The following is a 19,688-nucleotide window of genomic DNA, read 5'->3' on the forward strand; positions in this document are numbered from 1 at the left end:
TTATTAAACCACTTCGACTAATAGGCTAGAGATCAAAGTTTGAGTCTATCACGCCAAATTCACTATTTGAAACTAAAGAAAATATTCATGAATGGTAATTATTCCTTTTGTGAACAAAGCATGGGGAAAAACATAACCAATACATTTATATGCATAATTCATTAAAGGAAAACTTTGAACTCTGATTATTGAACCACACTAGAGACAAAATATAACTACTTATTCCTGTTCTCTAACTATTCAGTCTCTTAGCAGCCTACAACTCAGCTAAATATCATCTCTTTTAGTGCATTAAACATAACCCCCCATAGAAACACAAACACTTTAAGGACATTAACAACAAAATGGTATCTAAATTATCAGGCATTTCTCTTAATGTCACCCTGCATACAATTCCCCCATCTATTTTACATGTCTGCTCACTCTGTGTTGATTATTTCAAAATTAGGATTGCAAGATTACCCAAGTGCAAAGCCATCCTTTACAGTGTGTTTCCTTCTGCTATTATGGAAATAGTCATCAACACTGATCAACAGACTTCACAGGCTCCATCCCACCATTCATTCTCTTCAGCTCCCACCCAAGAGCTTCTTTAGGTGACAAAATTTCTCATGTTCTCCTGACAAAAACAGTGAGACATATAACTCCACTCCTTTTCCTTTGCACAAATAAGCACAGCAAATCTTCATGTCCCTGCTTATAATCATTTCCTGCAATAAAATAAAGATTACTCATACCAACCCAGAAAATATGAAGTATTGAGAGTCACACAAAGAAAAAGTTAGAAGCATTGTCAGGAATAGCTCATCCTTTTTCATTCACCAATGACAAATACCCAAGCTGATCTGCAGGCTAAAACCTTTCTAACTCAACAATCCAGCAAAGCAATCACCAAACCAGTCAGCAGTAGTAGATTTTTTACAAAAGTGCACCCCAACTTCCAGACTAGCACACAAAAAAAAATGCTGAGTGGCTGATTTTTGTATATACTTCAATTGCTACTGAACTGCTACAAAGGCTGGAGTTTGTGCAGAAAATGGATGCACCTCTTGAGGGTTTCTGGCTTCAAGCCAGGTACTTCATCCTCCTGTCCATCCCTGCTTCTGCTTCTATCAGTGAACAAAAGCCAGTGACTGACAGTCAATGAATCAGGACATGGCTACAACCACAACTACCCCTGCTCATCAGCCATAGCACAACAGCAGCTTTTCAGAATAAATTTTATTTTCAGAATTTATTTTTACTTATGAGGTTCACAGTTAAGTTGATTCCAGCAGAGGAAAAGCCTCCAGAAGAACTGAAAACTGCCTACAGTTAAAATGCCACACTTTTTGATAGAATGGTTGAACAAAATTATACATAGTATATGTATATTTTTACCTTATATTACATGCATATATTATAATTATCCCCTTGATATAAATTACTCTAATTTCTACTTAAAAAACAATGAGGATTTTTTTAATCAAGTAACTCTGACATTCGGATATGCAAAATCATGCAGATCAACTCCACAAGAGCCTTTTCAGTGAGCCTGCACATTTCATAGTACAGCATCAACACAGGTCTACATCAGCCACAATGCATACTGACTTCATGAACAGTTAAAACTTCTCAACAAGACATCATTTGGTTCTGGACTACACTTGGTACTTGACTTGACTATAGAATCTGTAATTCCAGAAACTACAATCAAATAATCAGCTAGACAACACAGGTAACTAAGACATTTCAATTCTTCATAGATTTTTAGTCTCACTAGTAGCTGCAACCTTGTGCTTAAAATTTATGGCCTGGATCTTCTTAGCTAAATTACAGGTTGCTAAATTACTTCACATAGTGACAGCTTAAAAGGCACTCACTCGTGGAAGAAAACTAAAGTGAAGTAATGAAAATTGCAGGGGTTAAGTAATACAGAAATAAAATATTCAGTCATTTGGTTTAGTTACCAGTAACTAAAACATTACACATCTGAAGCATTTCATTTGTATTACAGATAGTTCAAATGAAAATACATAAGTAGCCTTGTGTCATACCCACCTCCATGATGGAATGAGTTGGAATATCTCTGGCATCCTCAATTTCAATTCCAAAAGTTTTGTGCAAAAATTATATTCAACAAAAAACTTACTGGTAACTCACTGCTCCACTATTTGATCAAAGAACCTTCATAATCTTCAAATGATGAACACCACCTGTCTTAGAAATCTCTCAAATCTCATTAAGCCAGCCTTTGAGCCATACTGGTTAAAAAAAAAACCCAAAACCAGTCAGTGCTTCATGTTCTTTAAATAACTCCCTGACTGGCTTATCATTGTCATATGAACTAAACAAAAAGGTTTGGTCATGCCCCACTTTTAAAAAGAGACCTTTTGATCCTCTGTATTGTTTTGTCCTGAATCACTAGCTCTACACAGCATTTTCCAAACACTGTTTCTTGTACAAAGGGGATAGCTTACATTGAAAGACTGAAAATCATTTCTCATTAGAACCAGAAACCTGAGGAAGAAAGGTTATAAGCTTTTGTGTGCTTCATGTCTGTAGTCCACAAGCTTTGGGAAACAATTTTAAATCATAATGCAATAGCAGGCAGTACAAAAGCTTTCTCTTTTATATAATGCAATCAATAATGCAATTTCTTCCACCATAAATCTGTAAGCATAGCAGAAGCTAAGCTCTTATAATACCGTTGAAACACCAAGTTAGTTTGCTAAAATTCTTTAAGCATCATAATGCATTAAAAAAAATTGCTGTTTGTTCAAATGGCAGTTTTAAAAGCCTACTTTTCCTGACATATCTTTATTGAGATACCTCTATCAGGCTGCCTGCTCCACAAACACCTGACCTGTGTGGCCCAGGAGCTGTGTGCTTAGACTTCTGTCAATAGACTGTTTGAAGAGCAGTGATCAGAGCTGTCCATATTGCATAAATAATCAGTGACTCCTCTGGGACTCCTCTGGAGTCACTGCAGCCACGTTGGAGTGGCAGCGCTCAACACCGCAGCCACTTTGGTATCAGGATCAGCTCAAGCTGGTAATTAGAAGTAAACTTACACTACCACTGCTTTTCCTGCTACACTTAAGGAAATGAATAGAGGTTTCAGTCTCACAGAAATCCAAGCTAGCTGTTTCCAAGCCCATGACAGATTCTTGAAAATGTTTAACAGAAAAAACAGAGTATCTGCCCATTTAAATTACTTCCACAACTGAACAGCTATGTATGTTCAAAACAAACCAAGGGATGAATAAAGAATGATTATACTTACAAGCTTCCTCTTCTGGGGAGACTGAGCTCTTTCTGGAAAAAAAATAAGAATGAAAACCTTGAGTTAATTTTAGTTTTTATTATATATTACTGATTTATTTATCAATAAATGACTGAGGTGGAATGAATAAAGAGCTGGCCATTTCACAGCACATGCTCAGTGTGGAACTGCACAGCTCTGCTGCTGCACATTCACAATGCAGTCTGGGGTATGAAAGTTGCTCATTTTGCCTAAACAATCATTGCCTTTGGAGTTAAAAATCATAAGTACGCAACAGAGCAAACATAACTTTGAAATTCAAGCCTGAGCAAAGATAAGGCAGTAATTAATTCTGTCCTACATACCTCATCAGCATCAGACTGAACCACTTCCAGAAGTGTGGAACGTGGTGTGCCTGCAGCTGCTGCAGTATGGTCTCACACTCTCACCAAACGGAAGAATTAATGCCGTAGAGTGGATTTGGGGGGGGTGATTTGGGGATTTTTTTAGACATACACATTAGTTGTATTATGTATTATCAAAAAAAAAAAAAAAAAATTCGAGACCAAACACAATTTCCACTTCTCAGCAGCATTTTGCATTTCAGCAGCACAAGCAAAGGCAGACGGAGGATTTTGCGGGTTTTATTGCAGTCGAGAGCCCGGGGGCATCCCCAGGCGCCGGCACTGCTGGACACGGCGCATCCCCCGGCACTGCCCGGGCTGGACACAGCGCATCCCCCGGCACTGCCCACCCCCGGCACTGTCCCCGGCACTGTCCCCTGGCACTGCCCACCCCCGGCACTGTCCCCGGCACTGTCCCCTGGCACTGCCCACCCCCGGCACTGTCCCCCACCCAGCACTGTCACCCCCCGGCCCTGTCCCCCCCCGGCTCCGCAGTCCCCGGCCCCGCCCGGCTGCGGGGCTGCGCTCCCGCCGGACACCGCCAGGTGGCAGCCGCGGCCGCCGCCCCGGGCCCCGATTCTGGGGGTTTTCTCCTCAAACCCCCGGCACGGGCTGTGCCCATCCCCGGCTGCTCCGCTGCGCTCAGCCCAGCAAGCAGCAGCTCAGCCAATACCAACTGGATGTCAGGGTACTGATCTACGGGATGTGTTTCTCATCCCCTCTAAGAAAAAAAAAAAAAAAAAATCAGCGTTTTCACTGAATATTGAAAAAAAAATCAATAGGAAAAAAACATCAAATCCATAACACTGGTATGGTAATCTCTTTTCCATCTTTAGCTACAGTGTTTGTGCAGACTGACATGACTGACAATGCTATTGACAGGCAGTGACTTGGTCTGATCAGTAATACGTGAGATTCAGCTTGAAGTTTTTCAAAGATACCAAAATGTTACAGCCACTAATAACAAATAAATAAATAAAGAAATAAAATAAACTCTTACATGCCATTATTCTTTTTAAGTATTAGTTCTCCATAATTTGAAATTTCATTACAGTTTAACAGAACCAAGCAAATTCCATGTGTGAATTATCTCAAGGCTGACAGCTTACAGCATCGAGAAATAAATTCCTGTCATCAGACAAACTTGTCAAGATCTAATCAAAACACTTCAAGTGCCTAAGATAATAAATCATTAGCATCTATAACAGGTTGTGTGGTTTATATTCGAAAAAAGGTACTTCTTCCACTCTCATTTGTAAGAAAGAATTCGTTTCCAACTGCGAAACCTGTGTAAGCAAGGACAGCTTTTTGCTACTGCAAATTAATAAAAAAACAGGTAAAATATAGATATTATATGTCATTCTGCTTCTGTGGATAGTGTGTTACTTAGACATGCATATACATCTTTTCATCATATGAGCAGCTGTATTTAATATATGCTTTTTAAAGAAGATGGCACCTCTTGGCAGAAGGCACTTTTTCTGTTCAAATGACATATTTCTGTTGATTCCAACACAGTAAGCCCCAGAAATTTTTAGAATGCATGTATAAAGCTCTGGAATTTCATAGTACTGGATGAAAAAGCAAAACAGTGACCTTTAAATCTCTCTAGCTACCTTCTAGTTTTTGAACTTCTAGGGTTCATTTTTACAAGCTTTGCTCTAGTCATTAGAGCTGAAAAGTCATTTAAAGAGAGAACACTCCCTTGCAGCAGCACAGCTCTGGTAATTGTGACTTGTAATTACCAGAAATACATCACAAGAAACATGGTCCGGGAACAGGAATGGACAAATACTTTCCTTTACAGAACGCTTGCTTTACTCAAACAATATGACATTTAATACTTCCTATAATGTAGGTAATTCAGGATAAAATGCATGCTAGTTTAGGAGGAGGACTGCCTGGGGCTTTGTTCCTGAAAGCATCCCTTGGAAACTGAGTTTTCAAACAAGGAAGGAGCAAAGTCCTAGCAGATGACATCTCAATGCAATTGAAATATTATCCTATCCATGTAGGAATTGTCTTCATTCTGCACCACCACCTTGACAAACACAGTGCAGCTGTGGAATCAATAGGCAGCAGTTCACATTTAATACCACTGTGGTCTTGACAACAAAGAGCACAATCAAAACAATCAATTTTTATACCTGTTGTTCCACTATGCCTCAGTTCATGTTAGTCTTAAAATCCCCTTCACAAACCCCAACAGCCACACAGCCCACCACGACCTGGCCTCTGCAGCACTTTCCCTGTCCTCTGGAGAAATGACAATGCACTCTCCCAACTCTCTGCCCTTCTCTGCCTCTCCAGAGCTGGTAACAGCCCCTATAATCCCCCAAAACAAGCCATGAACGGTGGGGCCAAGGCAAAAGCACCAGAGCTGGACATTACACAACCACGAGCAGTGTAATTATGAGATTTGCTTTTCCCAAATCACCAGGGAGTTTGTGTGTGAAGAAGTTACATCCCAGAGAGAAAATGCCTGGAGATGGAAGGAAGGAGGGAGCAGACTGCAGACAACTGCTGAGCTATTTCCTGTTTGAGGATGCCCACTGCCAGAGAACACTGCAGATCTCCAGGGGACCAAGGGGACAATGAAAATGCCTCCCAGAGATGGGGATACACTCACGGGGTTGAGACTCAGCTGGGTGTTAAGACAGCTCAACACTTCAATGTGTGCAATGGGACCAACTGAGGGTTTGTATCTCATAATGACAGGGTCATTTCGAACATATGAAGTAACACTACAAAAACAGTGATTCAATAATTATGAAAAATGTAAGGGAAAAGTCCAACAGCATTCCACAAGCATCCTATAAAGGCTAAAGTCTACTCAGAATCATATATAGTATCATTTATAGTAGAGATTAAATGTTTTAGTTAGTAAATTATGAGGTAGGTGGTATGATTTAACTGGTTTCCACTCACACCACAAAGGAGTTTGGCATTACATGTCCATGAATCCAAAAAAATTAATCACATTTTAAGAGGTGAGATAACTAATAAAAGAGTGCTGAGCTGTGACTACTTGGTCTAAAACACTATTTAAAGGGTGCAGCTGTAATCCTTTCAATATGCTAGTTTATTCTGAAGGACATTTTTCATTAAAGATCACCCTTCTGACGAGAACAACAGAGGAACCTGCAAGATTCCAAACTGCCCCTTCCAACAGCACATCTGCCTCCCTGAGCACTCGTGCTGCCAGTAGCTATATTTATATTACCATTATTACTCCAGCCAGCCTCTATGCCACCTGCTCTCTAGGTCAACAATATAACCCTCAAAACAGAGGCTTACATTTATATTTGATTTATATGGAGTGCTAAGAGCATAAGAACGTTATAAAATATTGGTGCATATTATTCACAAAGAACTTTCAGAAGTGGAAATAAAGAACTACTTTCACAGATCCTAAAAAATAAGGAGTATATTAAATCTTGCAGTACCCAAATGACAAGAACAGACTGTTCTGAAAGTTAATTTTTTGTACCAGTTCCACATTTCAAGACATAATTATTAAACATGCAACTTGATCTCTACAAGACAAAAGAAGCAGCAGATTTTCAGATGAGTAGTTAGAAAGGAACCTTGGGAAAGAAATTCAGCATCACAGAATTTATAAAAAGCTGATTCAAATATCTGCCTTCAAAAGAGTTCCTTATATTTCCTTTTATCTTAAGTTCATCACCTCAATCATGAGGCTATAAATTCAGTTGGACATCATATCATGCTACAGAAGAGGTTTCACAATAAGACCAAATCCTCATTTTACAGGCAGCAAGGAGACTAAAAGAGAAAAAATACCAGTCATTTGAAAGATCATTTTTCTGTTTGCAAAATACATTGTTTAGTACATAGATACTGAAAAATTTATTCAGTTGTGGTTTTTTATATACAGAAACTGCATCTGAAAACAGGAATGTTTCAGGCAGCAGGAAGAGTGCTGGCTTTTTGCATAGGTGTGTGCACACAATATGGAGAGGAAATAAAGTCTGGAAATCTATTTGTTCACTGACCTACAATACAACCCACATCGTTCCAGCAGATACGTTATGTTATAAAAGTGTGAAAAAACAGGAACCCATCACTCAAATTTGTCACTTTCTCTCAGTCTTGTAATTTGTCCTTGAATATGTATCTGCACATATGGCACAGACCCACAGGCAAAGTTGGATGCTGGAGCCTGCACTGATGGCAGCTTAAATGGAGTCCTTGCAAATTAAAATGAGAACCATCACCACACAGGATGTTCCATATTTTTGCCAGAGCAGACAGCATGATTCCTGAGATTGCTTTTGACCTTGGCTCCCTTGCACGGTACTTGCTATCATACCAGTTGGGACAATAGACAAATATTTTTACAGCTATAAGAGTAAATACATTTCAGTTAATAAGTTAATATTTCACAGATGATGAAATTCCACTGACAGTCAGTGACCTGGTACCATGCACTCTTGTTTAAATTTTTTTTCCTTTGCTGAATATGTTTGCTTTAGGGTATACTACCAACCAGCAGGGGATTAATTAAATCTTCTTCTATACATAACCATTTGCATTACAGAAATGATATAATGAGGGTTGGAATCTCCAATTCTGATGGAAAGTACAACCTGGCCATGCAAGGACAAACTGTAATCCATCCATCAGATTAACAGGAAGAAATTTTTCATGGTGATTAAGAAAAAAAAAAAAATGCCCCATGCTAAGCTTTTCTTTCTCCTATCAGAATCTGTCAGGAAAAATAATTTCCTTCTTTCACCATATCACTGTAAATGGTTATTAAAAACAGCACTTCTCAATTTCTCTGTCTAGAAATGATTACATCTGAACTTGTTTCCCAAACTCATCAGTAAGGAATTTTAAACAGCAACACTGAAAGCATATCTGTACTGAAGGTCAGATGAACCTATGGAATATGCTGCAGATATTTTCTATAATTTACTGACTTTTTAGAAACTAAATTCAGGATCATACTGTTAGATCATCTGCTTAGCTACAGAGATACTTAAAATACAGAAAACGAACACCCAGCCTCTTGCCAATACCATTCAAAATATTCAGAGGACATGGATTTAATTCCCAGACCTTTCTCCACACTCAACTGAATCTATGTCTGCCATCACACAAATTCTAAAATGCCATGGATAGCTTAGTCCCAGGGCACCCCCCATATTCCCAGTGCCACCCAAACTGCCTGGAACCCCTCTTTCCTAAGAAATCTCACCTTCACAGTGACAAAGTGCCACAGCCTCCAGAAAAATGTGTGTGACACCAGAATAGTCAATAGTGTATCTTCTCACCCAGTGCTACCCTAAACATACTGCAAGTTCAAAGCAAAATAAAGTTATTGTTTTGACTCATTTTCTACCTCAGCAGAAGGTGCATGACAATAAAAATACCATTTGCAACTATTATAACATATAAAACTAAATGGGGAAAAAAACCTCAGACGTTTAACTAACAGGCAGCCCTATTTCTCTCAATATTCAGTGTATATCAATCTTTCAACCCACAGGTCACAAATCAGCCAATGATGCATTTCATGCTTTTGGATCTTCCAGCCTTTCTTTTCTCTTCAGCTTAGAAATCCCTTACTAGTCAGCAAAATAAAAAGCCTTTGGATTTATTTCAAATTAGAGTTACTGCAGAAGAAAATAAAGCTAAAGGCCTTTTAAACTTCAAGCAAAATTCTCAAAGACAGCAAATTATTTTCCCTCCCCCCACTACCTCTTCTGAATGGGCAACAGGAACTTATTCTTTGGTAAGCAAAGCTAAGGATCCAGGTCACATCTGTGCATTAACCTGTCAAGAATATATGTGACCAGAAGCTTCCCACTAACCCTTCATATCACTTAACCTCAGGGCTTTCCATAAGATTATGGATTTTGGCTACTTGACCTAAAATAATTCCAGAATACATCTCAAAACAGGCAAGAATTCACACTTTCCTCAGAATATTTTCAGTGCCCACTCCCATGTGTGTATATATATATTTTATATATATATATGTATTTTAGTAAGCTGGAGTGTCTGCTCCATATTTTGTACATTACATCATGTTTTCCAGCCCAAAATACAACATTACACAGTGCACACCATGGGCCACTGCTCATGGCAACAAACGGGACTGAAACCACACGTCATGGCTTGGACTGGCAAATGACAATAAAAACAATGGATGCAAAGCACATTCCCAAGGGATGAAGGGACAAGCCCCAGGAAAAGCCACAGCTTTTCCACAGCTGCCACAGCTCAGCGGGCACCCACAGCCCAGGGCAGGGTGGCACCCACACATCCCTCCCCAGCCAGAGCCATGAGTGACTTGCAGTCCTCCAGCTCCCATTTCCTCCACAGGATTCATTCCTATCTCTGTTTCTCAGGAGCACAGGGTCACTCTGATTTCATGCCCTCAGTCAAGCAGAAGTCTCTTTCTTCCCATAATAAAGACAATTCCTAGTTTTATATTCGATCCCAAGCTTTTCAGCTGTGGTTAAACAAAGAATGGCCTCTGAAAATTAAGACAACCTCTAAGAACCCTGGTCACAATAACAGGGGTACAGTAACTCAGCTGTTCAATCCTTAGACATCAGCAAACTAATTTACTATGAACTTGACTGTTTTCCTCAAGTCTAAAACAATAAAACCAACCAAGAAGCAGCCCTCTTCAAGTACACTTGCCAAACTTACATTTAAATGCTACAGAGCACATAAGAGACAATGTTTTTATGGTGCAATTTCACTAGCAGGAAAAAGTAAATTTAAATACAACAGCTTGAATTTTGCAACCCAGAGTCCTAGATGTGATGCAGAAGCATAGAAAAAAAAAAAAAAAAACAGCAGAGCAAAAGAAAAACTATGAATTTACTCTCCTAACAGACAATCCATAAACTGCAACAGCAGTAGCTCCAGAAGACCCTTATGATAACTTATTCCCCCAAATTAGACAATAGCAGCAACCCAAAATGTGTGTGTGTGTAGCAACAAAATAAAAAGCAAGGCACATGGTAGTCCTCTGTAAATAAAAGGTCATACTTTCAAACCTGAGAAATAACACCAGTAACAAATGCTCCAAATCTTCCTTATATATTTTTGCACAAATTAGCCTAAAGGCAAAGGAATACTGAGAGTAATAAAGCACACAGCTTAGACAGCTCATTAATCTTTCTCATTACTTAATTCTAATTTTACAAGGCCATGAAGCAGATTCCTAATGTGTGAAAGAGCCTGACCAGCACTGAACACTCATCCCAAATAATGGGATGAGCAACTGTTCAAAATTCTCTTTCATTTTTGCCAGACGGCGCCAGTTTCAGAAATTTAAGTCAAAAGGTCACGTTCTGCAAAATTTTAGAAAATGCAGGGAAGAGTCTCATCTCGGAGCCGTTCGGGACTGCAGCTGTAATGCTATTGTTAGAAACTGCTCTTAAAATGACTCTGTCTTGACTTGCACCAAAAATTCCTTCAAGACTGGGCATGCAATGGTCACAAGGAAACAGTCACAGCTGCTAAAAATGCCAAGAGCATTACAAATAAATAAATCCAGTTTTATTCTCTGCCTTGTAGGCTCATACTAATACTAATCTATTATTAAATCAGTTGATATTTCTACTATACACACATCTACTCCTTAAAAGGTTGTTTTAAACAAATTAACTGTCATCATCAAGGCTCCCTGACAACCAATTTGATTCTTAAAACTTTTTAAATATGCCTTAAAACTGAATAACCAAGCCCAACAAAAGGATTCCACAAGAACCTTTCTGGTTTATCCTAAAAAAATCTATATAAAACAATGAGCATCTCATGAAAACTCCAGGCCTGGCTCATCAGCTCATATCCATTCAGTGCACTGTTAACACAGACCAGAAATTAAATTTGGTGGTAGCTTTTGAGAGGCACTCCCCATGTCTCCAATTGCTTTGTCAATGTTAGGCCAAGACTTGTGACATCAACAGAATTTTATCCTTACAATTGTCTATTTCTCAATTAATTTAGACAAAAAGAAAAATGTGTCAGGCCAGTGTTGCCAGACAGCTGGACAGCTTGGCCAGCCCTAAAATAACACCAAGTTTCCTAACAGTAAAGCTCTGGGAGAAAGTCCCAGGGAAGAGAAACCTTTTAGTTCCTCAAAAAGCCTCAACAATAAAGGTGTCTCCCATCCCTTCTTATAGCTGCATCAAATCCATTCCACATAGATATGGGAAAACACTCTCAGAAATTGAAAGCATAAGCAATCAATTTTAAAGATATTTAGTAATTAGTCCTAAAAGGATTTCCAAGCAAATAAAGCTCCCTAGCCTTCATCTATTTTATGACTGATAGCATCTGTAACCTCACGTGGCATCCATTAAGTTCAGTAGTTAATTACATCTGCTCTGACTGGACATTATTTACAGAACAAGCAGATGTAATTTGCCATTGCTTAGCTAAGCTACATGAGGCACTTCAGCCTACCCCTCTCAAATCACTGCTGCTCACAAAACCATGGAAGGAGGGACAGACAGGGTGCTCTGATCATTTTCTGCAAAGGAATAGTTACAGGCCATCATCCACTTAATGAAGAAATCCACATGCTGAGCACCATGTGAAAATTTGGAATCATCAAAGCCAGACAGCATTTACACCTTTGTAAGCAAACAAGAGAATTTTAACTTCTCTTTCTGCCCTCAAAATTGAATAGTCTCTGATATTGCTTAAGCCTGCTGGGCTCCACACTGGAGCAAAAACCCTTGACAGAAGTGATGAAATAAAGGGCTCCACTGCTTCATTTCCCAAAAATAAATACATTTTACACCAAAAGCCAAAGCCACAGATATTTGACACTTACGCATATTATCTGTATAGGAAAAGATATTCATCCCCTGGATATATAAGGTGGTACATGTCTGGCATGACTCATTTCAGTTATAACACAAAGCCTTTATACCACAACTTTTTTTATTATTAGTTCTGAAAAACAGTATTTTCAGTGAAAAAAAAAAAAAAAAAAAAACAAAAACATTAAATTGGAACATGCTTTCCTATCATCTTTCATGCATACTTTCAAACTTGTTGGTGGGGTTTTTTAGTGCTTAGGCATATTTAAATTAATCATAAAGACAAAAAAATATATTAGAAAAAAGTAATTAAATGGTCCTCTCAATTTCAATGAGACAGAACTGTAATAATCACCAACTGAACTCTAATTTTAAAATTCCAATCTTATATTAACTTCAAGGGTCCAACAGTGTGACAATGCTCTAAGATGGAATATAAAATAGGAAACTGCAAAGTGGTGTTAGGCCAAACCCAGCATTAATTTGCAGATCAAACCCAATGTGGGGGAAGTTTTCTACTCGTGTAGGTAAGAAAAACTTCAGGCTTAGAAGAGACAGAACATATGCCACAAAAGCAGCATTTATTGCTTTCAAAATGAAAGACAGGTGAGCTGGGAACTATAGAAACTGACCAACCTCATCCCTGGGCATATTTTTAAATAACCACACCCAGCCCTGTCCTTCAGTTATATCATAAATTCTGCAAATGTCAAGAGAGCTGAAGTTTTTTGTTCACTCAGATTTCTCCTATGAAAAAAACATGGGATACATCTAAGCATCTTTTACAGATTTATTTGTGAACAACCCTATATTTAATATAGTTGGATAATTCAGGCTTACTCAGTGCCAAGAGATCTGTTTCAGAGTAAAGGAAAATTCATCCCCAATTAAAGTAGTGGTAAAATACAGGCACTCACTCCCAAAGCACAGATTTGAGAAAGTGCAGACTGTGCCTAATGACTTTTAGTTCTGATGGGCGATTAGTGTGCTCTGTAATGGACTGACAGAAACAGCTGATTCTATTACACGGACATGTTCTGGCTAGAATTCTCTTTCTGTTGCATTTAAATTATAAATATGGACTGTCTTGAAAATATATCAAGACAAAAGATATTAATCAATATCTAAAACTTCTGCCTTCTGTCCTTTACCATACTTCAAATTAGAACAAACACTGACTTCATCACCAGGAAAAGCCTTGCAGGTGCTCAGGACTGCCTGCACTGTAATTTCTCTGCTGTACATTCCTCTTCATCCTCTACTCCTTTTAGAAGAAACTGCAAGGCTTTTTTTAAATTCAGCTGTTGGCTTCAAAGAGAGGTTTTAAGGTATATTCCTGTTTGCATTTATGGGTACAGAAAAAATTTCCAAAGACTTTGCAAGACCTGAAAATTCATCACCAATTGTCACTGAACAGTCTCTTTCTTCAAAGAGGATTTGGGAAGGGGCTTTTCCTCAACTTGACAGGTCTCAAAACCACAAGTCTAATCAATGGCCTTGTTCACACTTTCAGGTTGAATTCAATGCATGATTAAAGCATTCAGCTCAGAATAGCTTCTGGGGAGCCAAAAAGTCTTTAATACAATGTTTTTAACTCAATGTCTGTAATGTACTGTAGGAGAGCTTGAATACCAGAACCAAAGTCCCTGCTCCTCTGATAGATATTTCATAAAAGCTACAAAAAAATCTACTCATACTGGAAAGAAAAAGCAGCATGGAAACTGCAAACTATCCAACAGGAAAAAAGCCTCATTACACCGAAGCATTTAAGTACAAATGGTGCTCACACTACCTAAAAACCAGGCCTATACCTCTGCACAAGCTTTCCCACTGCTGTTTTTTGAAGTTTTGTTGTAATTTTCTTTTGACTATCCCACCTCACAAACAATCAGCCCAAACTCAACAGCTTTTTTCAGAGTAGAAGTTACAATTTTGATGTGCTGCTATGTGCATTAGAGGACTTCTTATACAAAGAACACCTGCTATGGACAATAAAATAATTCTTATAGTGTTCATAATTAATGGGAAAAAAAAACCTTAAGAGATTTTTCACTGAACTTGTTACATTTTTGTTTGAGAGGGACCAAACTGCAAAGAAATAATGATGGAAGTTTAGTGACTATCTGTGAAGAATTAACCTAAATAGCTTTCAAAGAATGACTCAAGGTTTCATTTCCTGATAGCAACCATCTACCCATGCTCCTTGGTATGATATCTTATCTTACCATTATCTTCTTCATCAAGAAAATTCTTGGTTTATTTCCCCTAGATGGTTAACTCCTTAATCCCTATTTCCACAATATTTTCTCTCAGGCAGGGCTGCCACAAGTTGTACTGGTGCTCCCAAATTCTCACCACAGAAGTGCAACTTCAGCAGCCAGAACAAATAATTAATAAAAGCATTAAAGTGATCCTGCAAAATCATTCAGTGAATACACAAAAATTGAATTAATTTCATTAATTCTCCTCCAAATTTAAATGCTGTGATAACTGATAATTTTCATTTCAATAAAACAGTTTAGAAACTGATAAAATAGCTCCAATGTGGTCTGACTGCAACAGGTTCAAAGCTCTTTTAATATATTTCACTTTTCCGTTTCTCACAAAGTAAAAAGCACAGCAAAGAAAAGGCAAGGTGGTGATTCCTATTTAAATCCTATTCTTGGAGCTGCATCACTGCTCCAAATTCACCACTGCATTTTAAGCATTTCAGTTTACTCAGGAAGAAAGAAACCTCGGAGATTTAAAGATTTATTTTTAATGCAGAGTTTGTACTTGTTGAATTCAGAATTTTAACACCAGAAAGCAAACTCACCATCTACTCAAGGAATTACAGATGACTGACTACAGGGGGATTTCTCTAACACACACACCCAAAACAAACCCAGTGCAGCTCCTGGGGTTAGTCCAGATGTATGTGCTAAGTAACAATTTAGACTTAACATCTCAAATTATCTTTCCTCACCTACATGATAAAAAAAAAAAGGAGTGTCACAGGTACCACTTTATTTTCGCTGGTTTTAATTCCACAGTAGCTTCTTAAATAATGAATATATCTTTTCTGCCCATCACTTACTTTTACAGAAGTATTTATCTTTAAAACAAATTTAAAAGGCAGGTTAGTATTTAAGAAAAATCCTAGGATGGCTCACCTGGACACAAGAACATCAGAGACTGGGCAACAGAAATATTTAAAAGCAGATGTAGTGAGCCTGGTGTCTTACTAGGTGAGCCCCTGGGAAGGTCTATGGCTTTGTTAACATGGTGTTGGGTTATTTTTCAGATGAAGGTAAAGCAACTCAAGTAATATTCCCTCCCCCACCTGAAAGAAGGTGCCCAGCATTTATGTCCAGAGTGCTCAAATTGCTATGTACATGCTCCTTAAAAAAATAAAATCAATAGACATTATGCCTACTCACTTAAAAATCAATAGACATTACAGATTAATAAAATATTCTTTTCATTTTATTCTAATTGAATATTTATAGCCTCTCTACCCAAGTTTAACATTAAATGCAAATGGACAGAGAGCATTTAAATGTGTACTGGTTCTAGGAAGCAGAATCTGTATTGCTATACAAACTTGAAAGAATTATTTGTAAAATTACCATACTGAGGAGAGCAAAACCTTATTTTCAACCTTAATACCTCAAGTTTTCCTAATTTCAGTGTACTTAAATAGCATTCCAGTGTTCAGACCTAGATACTATTAAAGCACATGACTGACCAAAAAAATAGTATTTTCAAAACAATATTGGAACCTCACTACAAAAATGTCCATTAATTTCCTTGGAAAAGGTGGGAAATTAGGTTCATTGTAGTGTCTGAAAATCTCCATCTATGGCTTCCTTCATGCCTAGAAGGTTTTTGCTCCACAGCTTCAGGTATTCCTATCAAAGCAAGTAAGTCTCTGGAGCCTGGGAAAGGCAAAGAGCAAAAAAAGGGCTCAAAAAGCCAACAGGCAAATAAACTATTATATAATAGTGAGATACAGGAAAGGGAAATTAATCTGGCTACAATGCCAGGGAGCCACCATGCGCTATTCCAGGCATAAAGCAAAGCAGAACTTAAAAGTGCTCCTACATTAATTCTAGAAGGCTGAAAAATAAAACAAAAGTATATTTGGCATCAAACAACCACCCTCTGTAACAGGCATCCCCCACACCTGCCCACAGGAGGATAATCTGTGGGACAGTGTTGTCAGTATTTGCTTATCAGGATTGATGGATTAAGCTGTGGGAGCAGAGAAGATGCTTTGTAGATGAAATTTACCAGGATAAAAAACATTACAGAAGAAAAGCATCACAGAATCTCCTTGGGCAGGAAACCCTGCCTGTAATATCCAAAAATACCGTTCCAGGGCTGTGCTACCAATTCTCAGTTCAAGCCAACAATCAAGAAACACTGAATAAGATCAGGGAAGCTGCAAAGATAGAACTAGTCACAACAGTGGAAGTTTTCAGTCTGGGCCAATGCTTCACTAGGATAACGACAGACCAGTCTGAACTCCAAGAAAAGACCCTATTTTGGGTTTGTCCTCAGCCTTCTACATTCCTTTTTAGTGCCCACAGCGTGATTCTGTCTTGACTGGGGTGCAGTTCCTCCTGGGCAGAAGCCTTCAGTCCCAAAGACATGATCAGCTCCCATCACGTCTAATTCCTCCTTTTTACTCCTTTATGTTTTCCACACATGTAGGCTGCTAATCTCTTGTCTACAGATTCTCACACACAGAACTGGCAGGTATTACAGAGAATGTTATCACAGAAATCTTGTATTTCAATGGCCCATTTGGCAACCTCAAGTTACCCTGGAAGCATCCCTCCTTGAACCTCCCACACAGAAAATGAGTCAACTGCATTTATTCACAGAATCACCCACTATCACAGTCAGCTTCCCCTAATCCTTGGGGGTATCATCATCTCTGCTGCAGGAGCCTCCTCAGCACAGAAGGATACAATGACCCTGTCTGGAAGTGGATCTTGTCCAAAAGGTCAGGTCCATCCTCAGCAGCAGTGCAGAGGATGTGGTGTCCCTGCAGGTCTCACCTCTCAGCTTCTCTACTAAGTTTGTCCAGTTCAGGCACTGTAAGAGCAAACCTGTGCTCCTAGTGCTGAGAGCTCCCTGAACCACACACACGAACACACTGAAGACCTGCTCCATCATGTCATCTGCATTCTCTGCAAAAACTGGAGAACCCTTCACTTAGACACCAGATTTTTACCTGTATCTTATGTTTAACAGTGTGTTAGGTACTGGAACCTAATGCTAATTAAGTTCTCCTTTAAGTAGTAATTAAACTTACTCTTCTCCCACTCTATTCTAGTTTTATTAAGTAAATTAGAAATAGGTGAGATCTATCCAAAAGCAAGTTCAGTTTTTTGAGTTTATGGGCTTCTTCTTAAATGCTGACTTGAGGCATTCTCTCTTCACTGATGACAGACCAACCTTTTTGTTGTCCCCTGTTCTACATATGAGTTAGAAATTCCCTTTACTTTCACTCCTGCATCTCTGAACAGGCTAGGCATTCTCAGTATCTCAGATGATCAGGCAGAAAGCTGGCTAATGTTGTAGGTGTGTCAAAAATCTTACATACAGAACTAAAAAAAAAAAAAAACAAAAAAAAAAAACAAAAAAAAAAAAAAACAAACAACTAATGCAGAAGTTCAAAAGTGTGTTGACTGCAAAATGTTAGAAATTTGAGATTTGAGTTTTCCATTTAGATTGAGTTTTCCTAACTTAATTCCAGGATACACTGCAATAGCAGATACTGCATAGAACCAAATGTGGATTTCCTGTAAATCCTGGCAGTGTGAGGAATTTATCAGGCAAGTGGCCAACACAAGGCCAGAATCAGGATATACACATCTCCTCACACACCCACATACAGCCAAACTAGAACTAATTTGAAAATAGACAGAGGACAAACTGTGAAGACAATGGACAGCTGTAATTGGGGAATAAAAGGCAAACAGGCTGTTAGGCAGCATCAGGAATGGGATGGAACATAATATGAAAATTATTATAATGGCATTAGCTCAAACAGAACCACATCAGCAGCTGTGATGCCATATCTGGTTCTGGGCACATCGTTCACAAAGAAAAATCCCAGACTTCTGGCCAAGACAGCTTGCTACTACTCTTGAAATTCATTTTCCTGTGGAATACATACTTGAGCCTAAAACTAGAAAAAACCCTCCAACCACCACCAAACAGGTTTTCATCAGCAAGTAAATAACTTGTCTTTCTAGGCAAAGAAGTATCTTCAAACACCTGCAGTGCGACAGCACTGCCTTCCACAGCTCAGCAAGGAGTGCCTCCAGTTCATCTAAAATGAATGTTCAAATGCTGGCAGCCATCATTCCAGCAAAAGAAGTCTTTGGCTGAAGTGAGGACAATCTCATGGATTAACTGAGGGAAGAATTCCCACAGAAGGAAAGCTACTCAGAACAAAGGACAATGCTGGCACGAGAAATGATGCATACAAATAGGTGTGTTTCTATTTCCATGCAAATGGAAACTAAAAGTTTCTGATTTTCAGAAGACTGTGCTTGTAAAACAGCAGCAATGAAGTATTTACATTCTTTGTGGTCCTAAAGAGATACAATTGGACAGTATATATACATTATTTCATACATACACACAATTTCTATGAATACACAGACATAAAGAAATTCTATTTTCCTGGGATAAATGGAAAGCTCACACATTTTCTTTTGTATATATACAAACTTCAGACACCACAAGAGCAAATTTTGTTCAGATGCACCACAGATTACAGTATTATTTCCAACACCTTCTTTTACAACTGACTTCTTTCTTTGGAAAACCAAAGGCTTGAAAGCCACAGGTTTCTGGAATGCATTTTCTACGTGTGCAAATTATGGTGGCATTCAAAAACAACCTACAATATATATAGCAGGCAAATTGTGAAAGCTTAGGGCAAGAGGAATTTTCCTAATCTGCTTAAGCACAGGATTTTTTTAGTGGCAACATGGCTGCTGCTCTATGCCTGTGTCTCCCTGTCCTAAGCCTGTTTGCTTTTTGTTTTCTGTTTAGTTTGATTCTCTGGGGCGGCTTAATTGTTTTTTGCTTCTTTGTCTTCATGATAGGATTCCTTTATTACCTGATTTTACGGCTGCCATTGCCATTTTCTGTGGGAGCACTTTTTTGTTTGTTTTATGGCCCACCTTCAGTGAATCCTCTTTAGTACAATCAACCTTTTTG

The 19,688-nt window shown here is 38.6% G+C and overlaps 1 protein-coding gene across 8 annotated transcripts in view; it reads right to left on the reverse strand.

Annotated features, from left to right (window-relative positions):
- The window catches only part of MAST2 (microtubule associated serine/threonine kinase 2), a 216,021-nt gene that overhangs the window by 100,772 nt on the left and 95,561 nt on the right, over nt 1-19,688 (reverse strand). For 7 of the 8 annotated variants that reach the window (XM_053950715.1, XM_053950716.1, XM_053950717.1 and 4 more), the window contains one exon: nt 3,266-3,297. In XM_053950715.1, the coding sequence (XP_053806690.1) occupies nt 3,266-3,297 (32 nt within the window). Of the gene's footprint in view, nt 1-462; nt 611-3,265; nt 3,298-19,688 lie in introns of those variants that run through there. The other variant, XM_053950720.1, reaches the window with a different exon arrangement.

Source organism: Vidua chalybeata, chromosome 9, assembly GCF_026979565.1.
Source record: "Vidua chalybeata isolate OUT-0048 chromosome 9, bVidCha1 merged haplotype, whole genome shotgun sequence".
Taxonomy (NCBI): domain Eukaryota; kingdom Metazoa; phylum Chordata; class Aves; order Passeriformes; family Viduidae; genus Vidua; species Vidua chalybeata.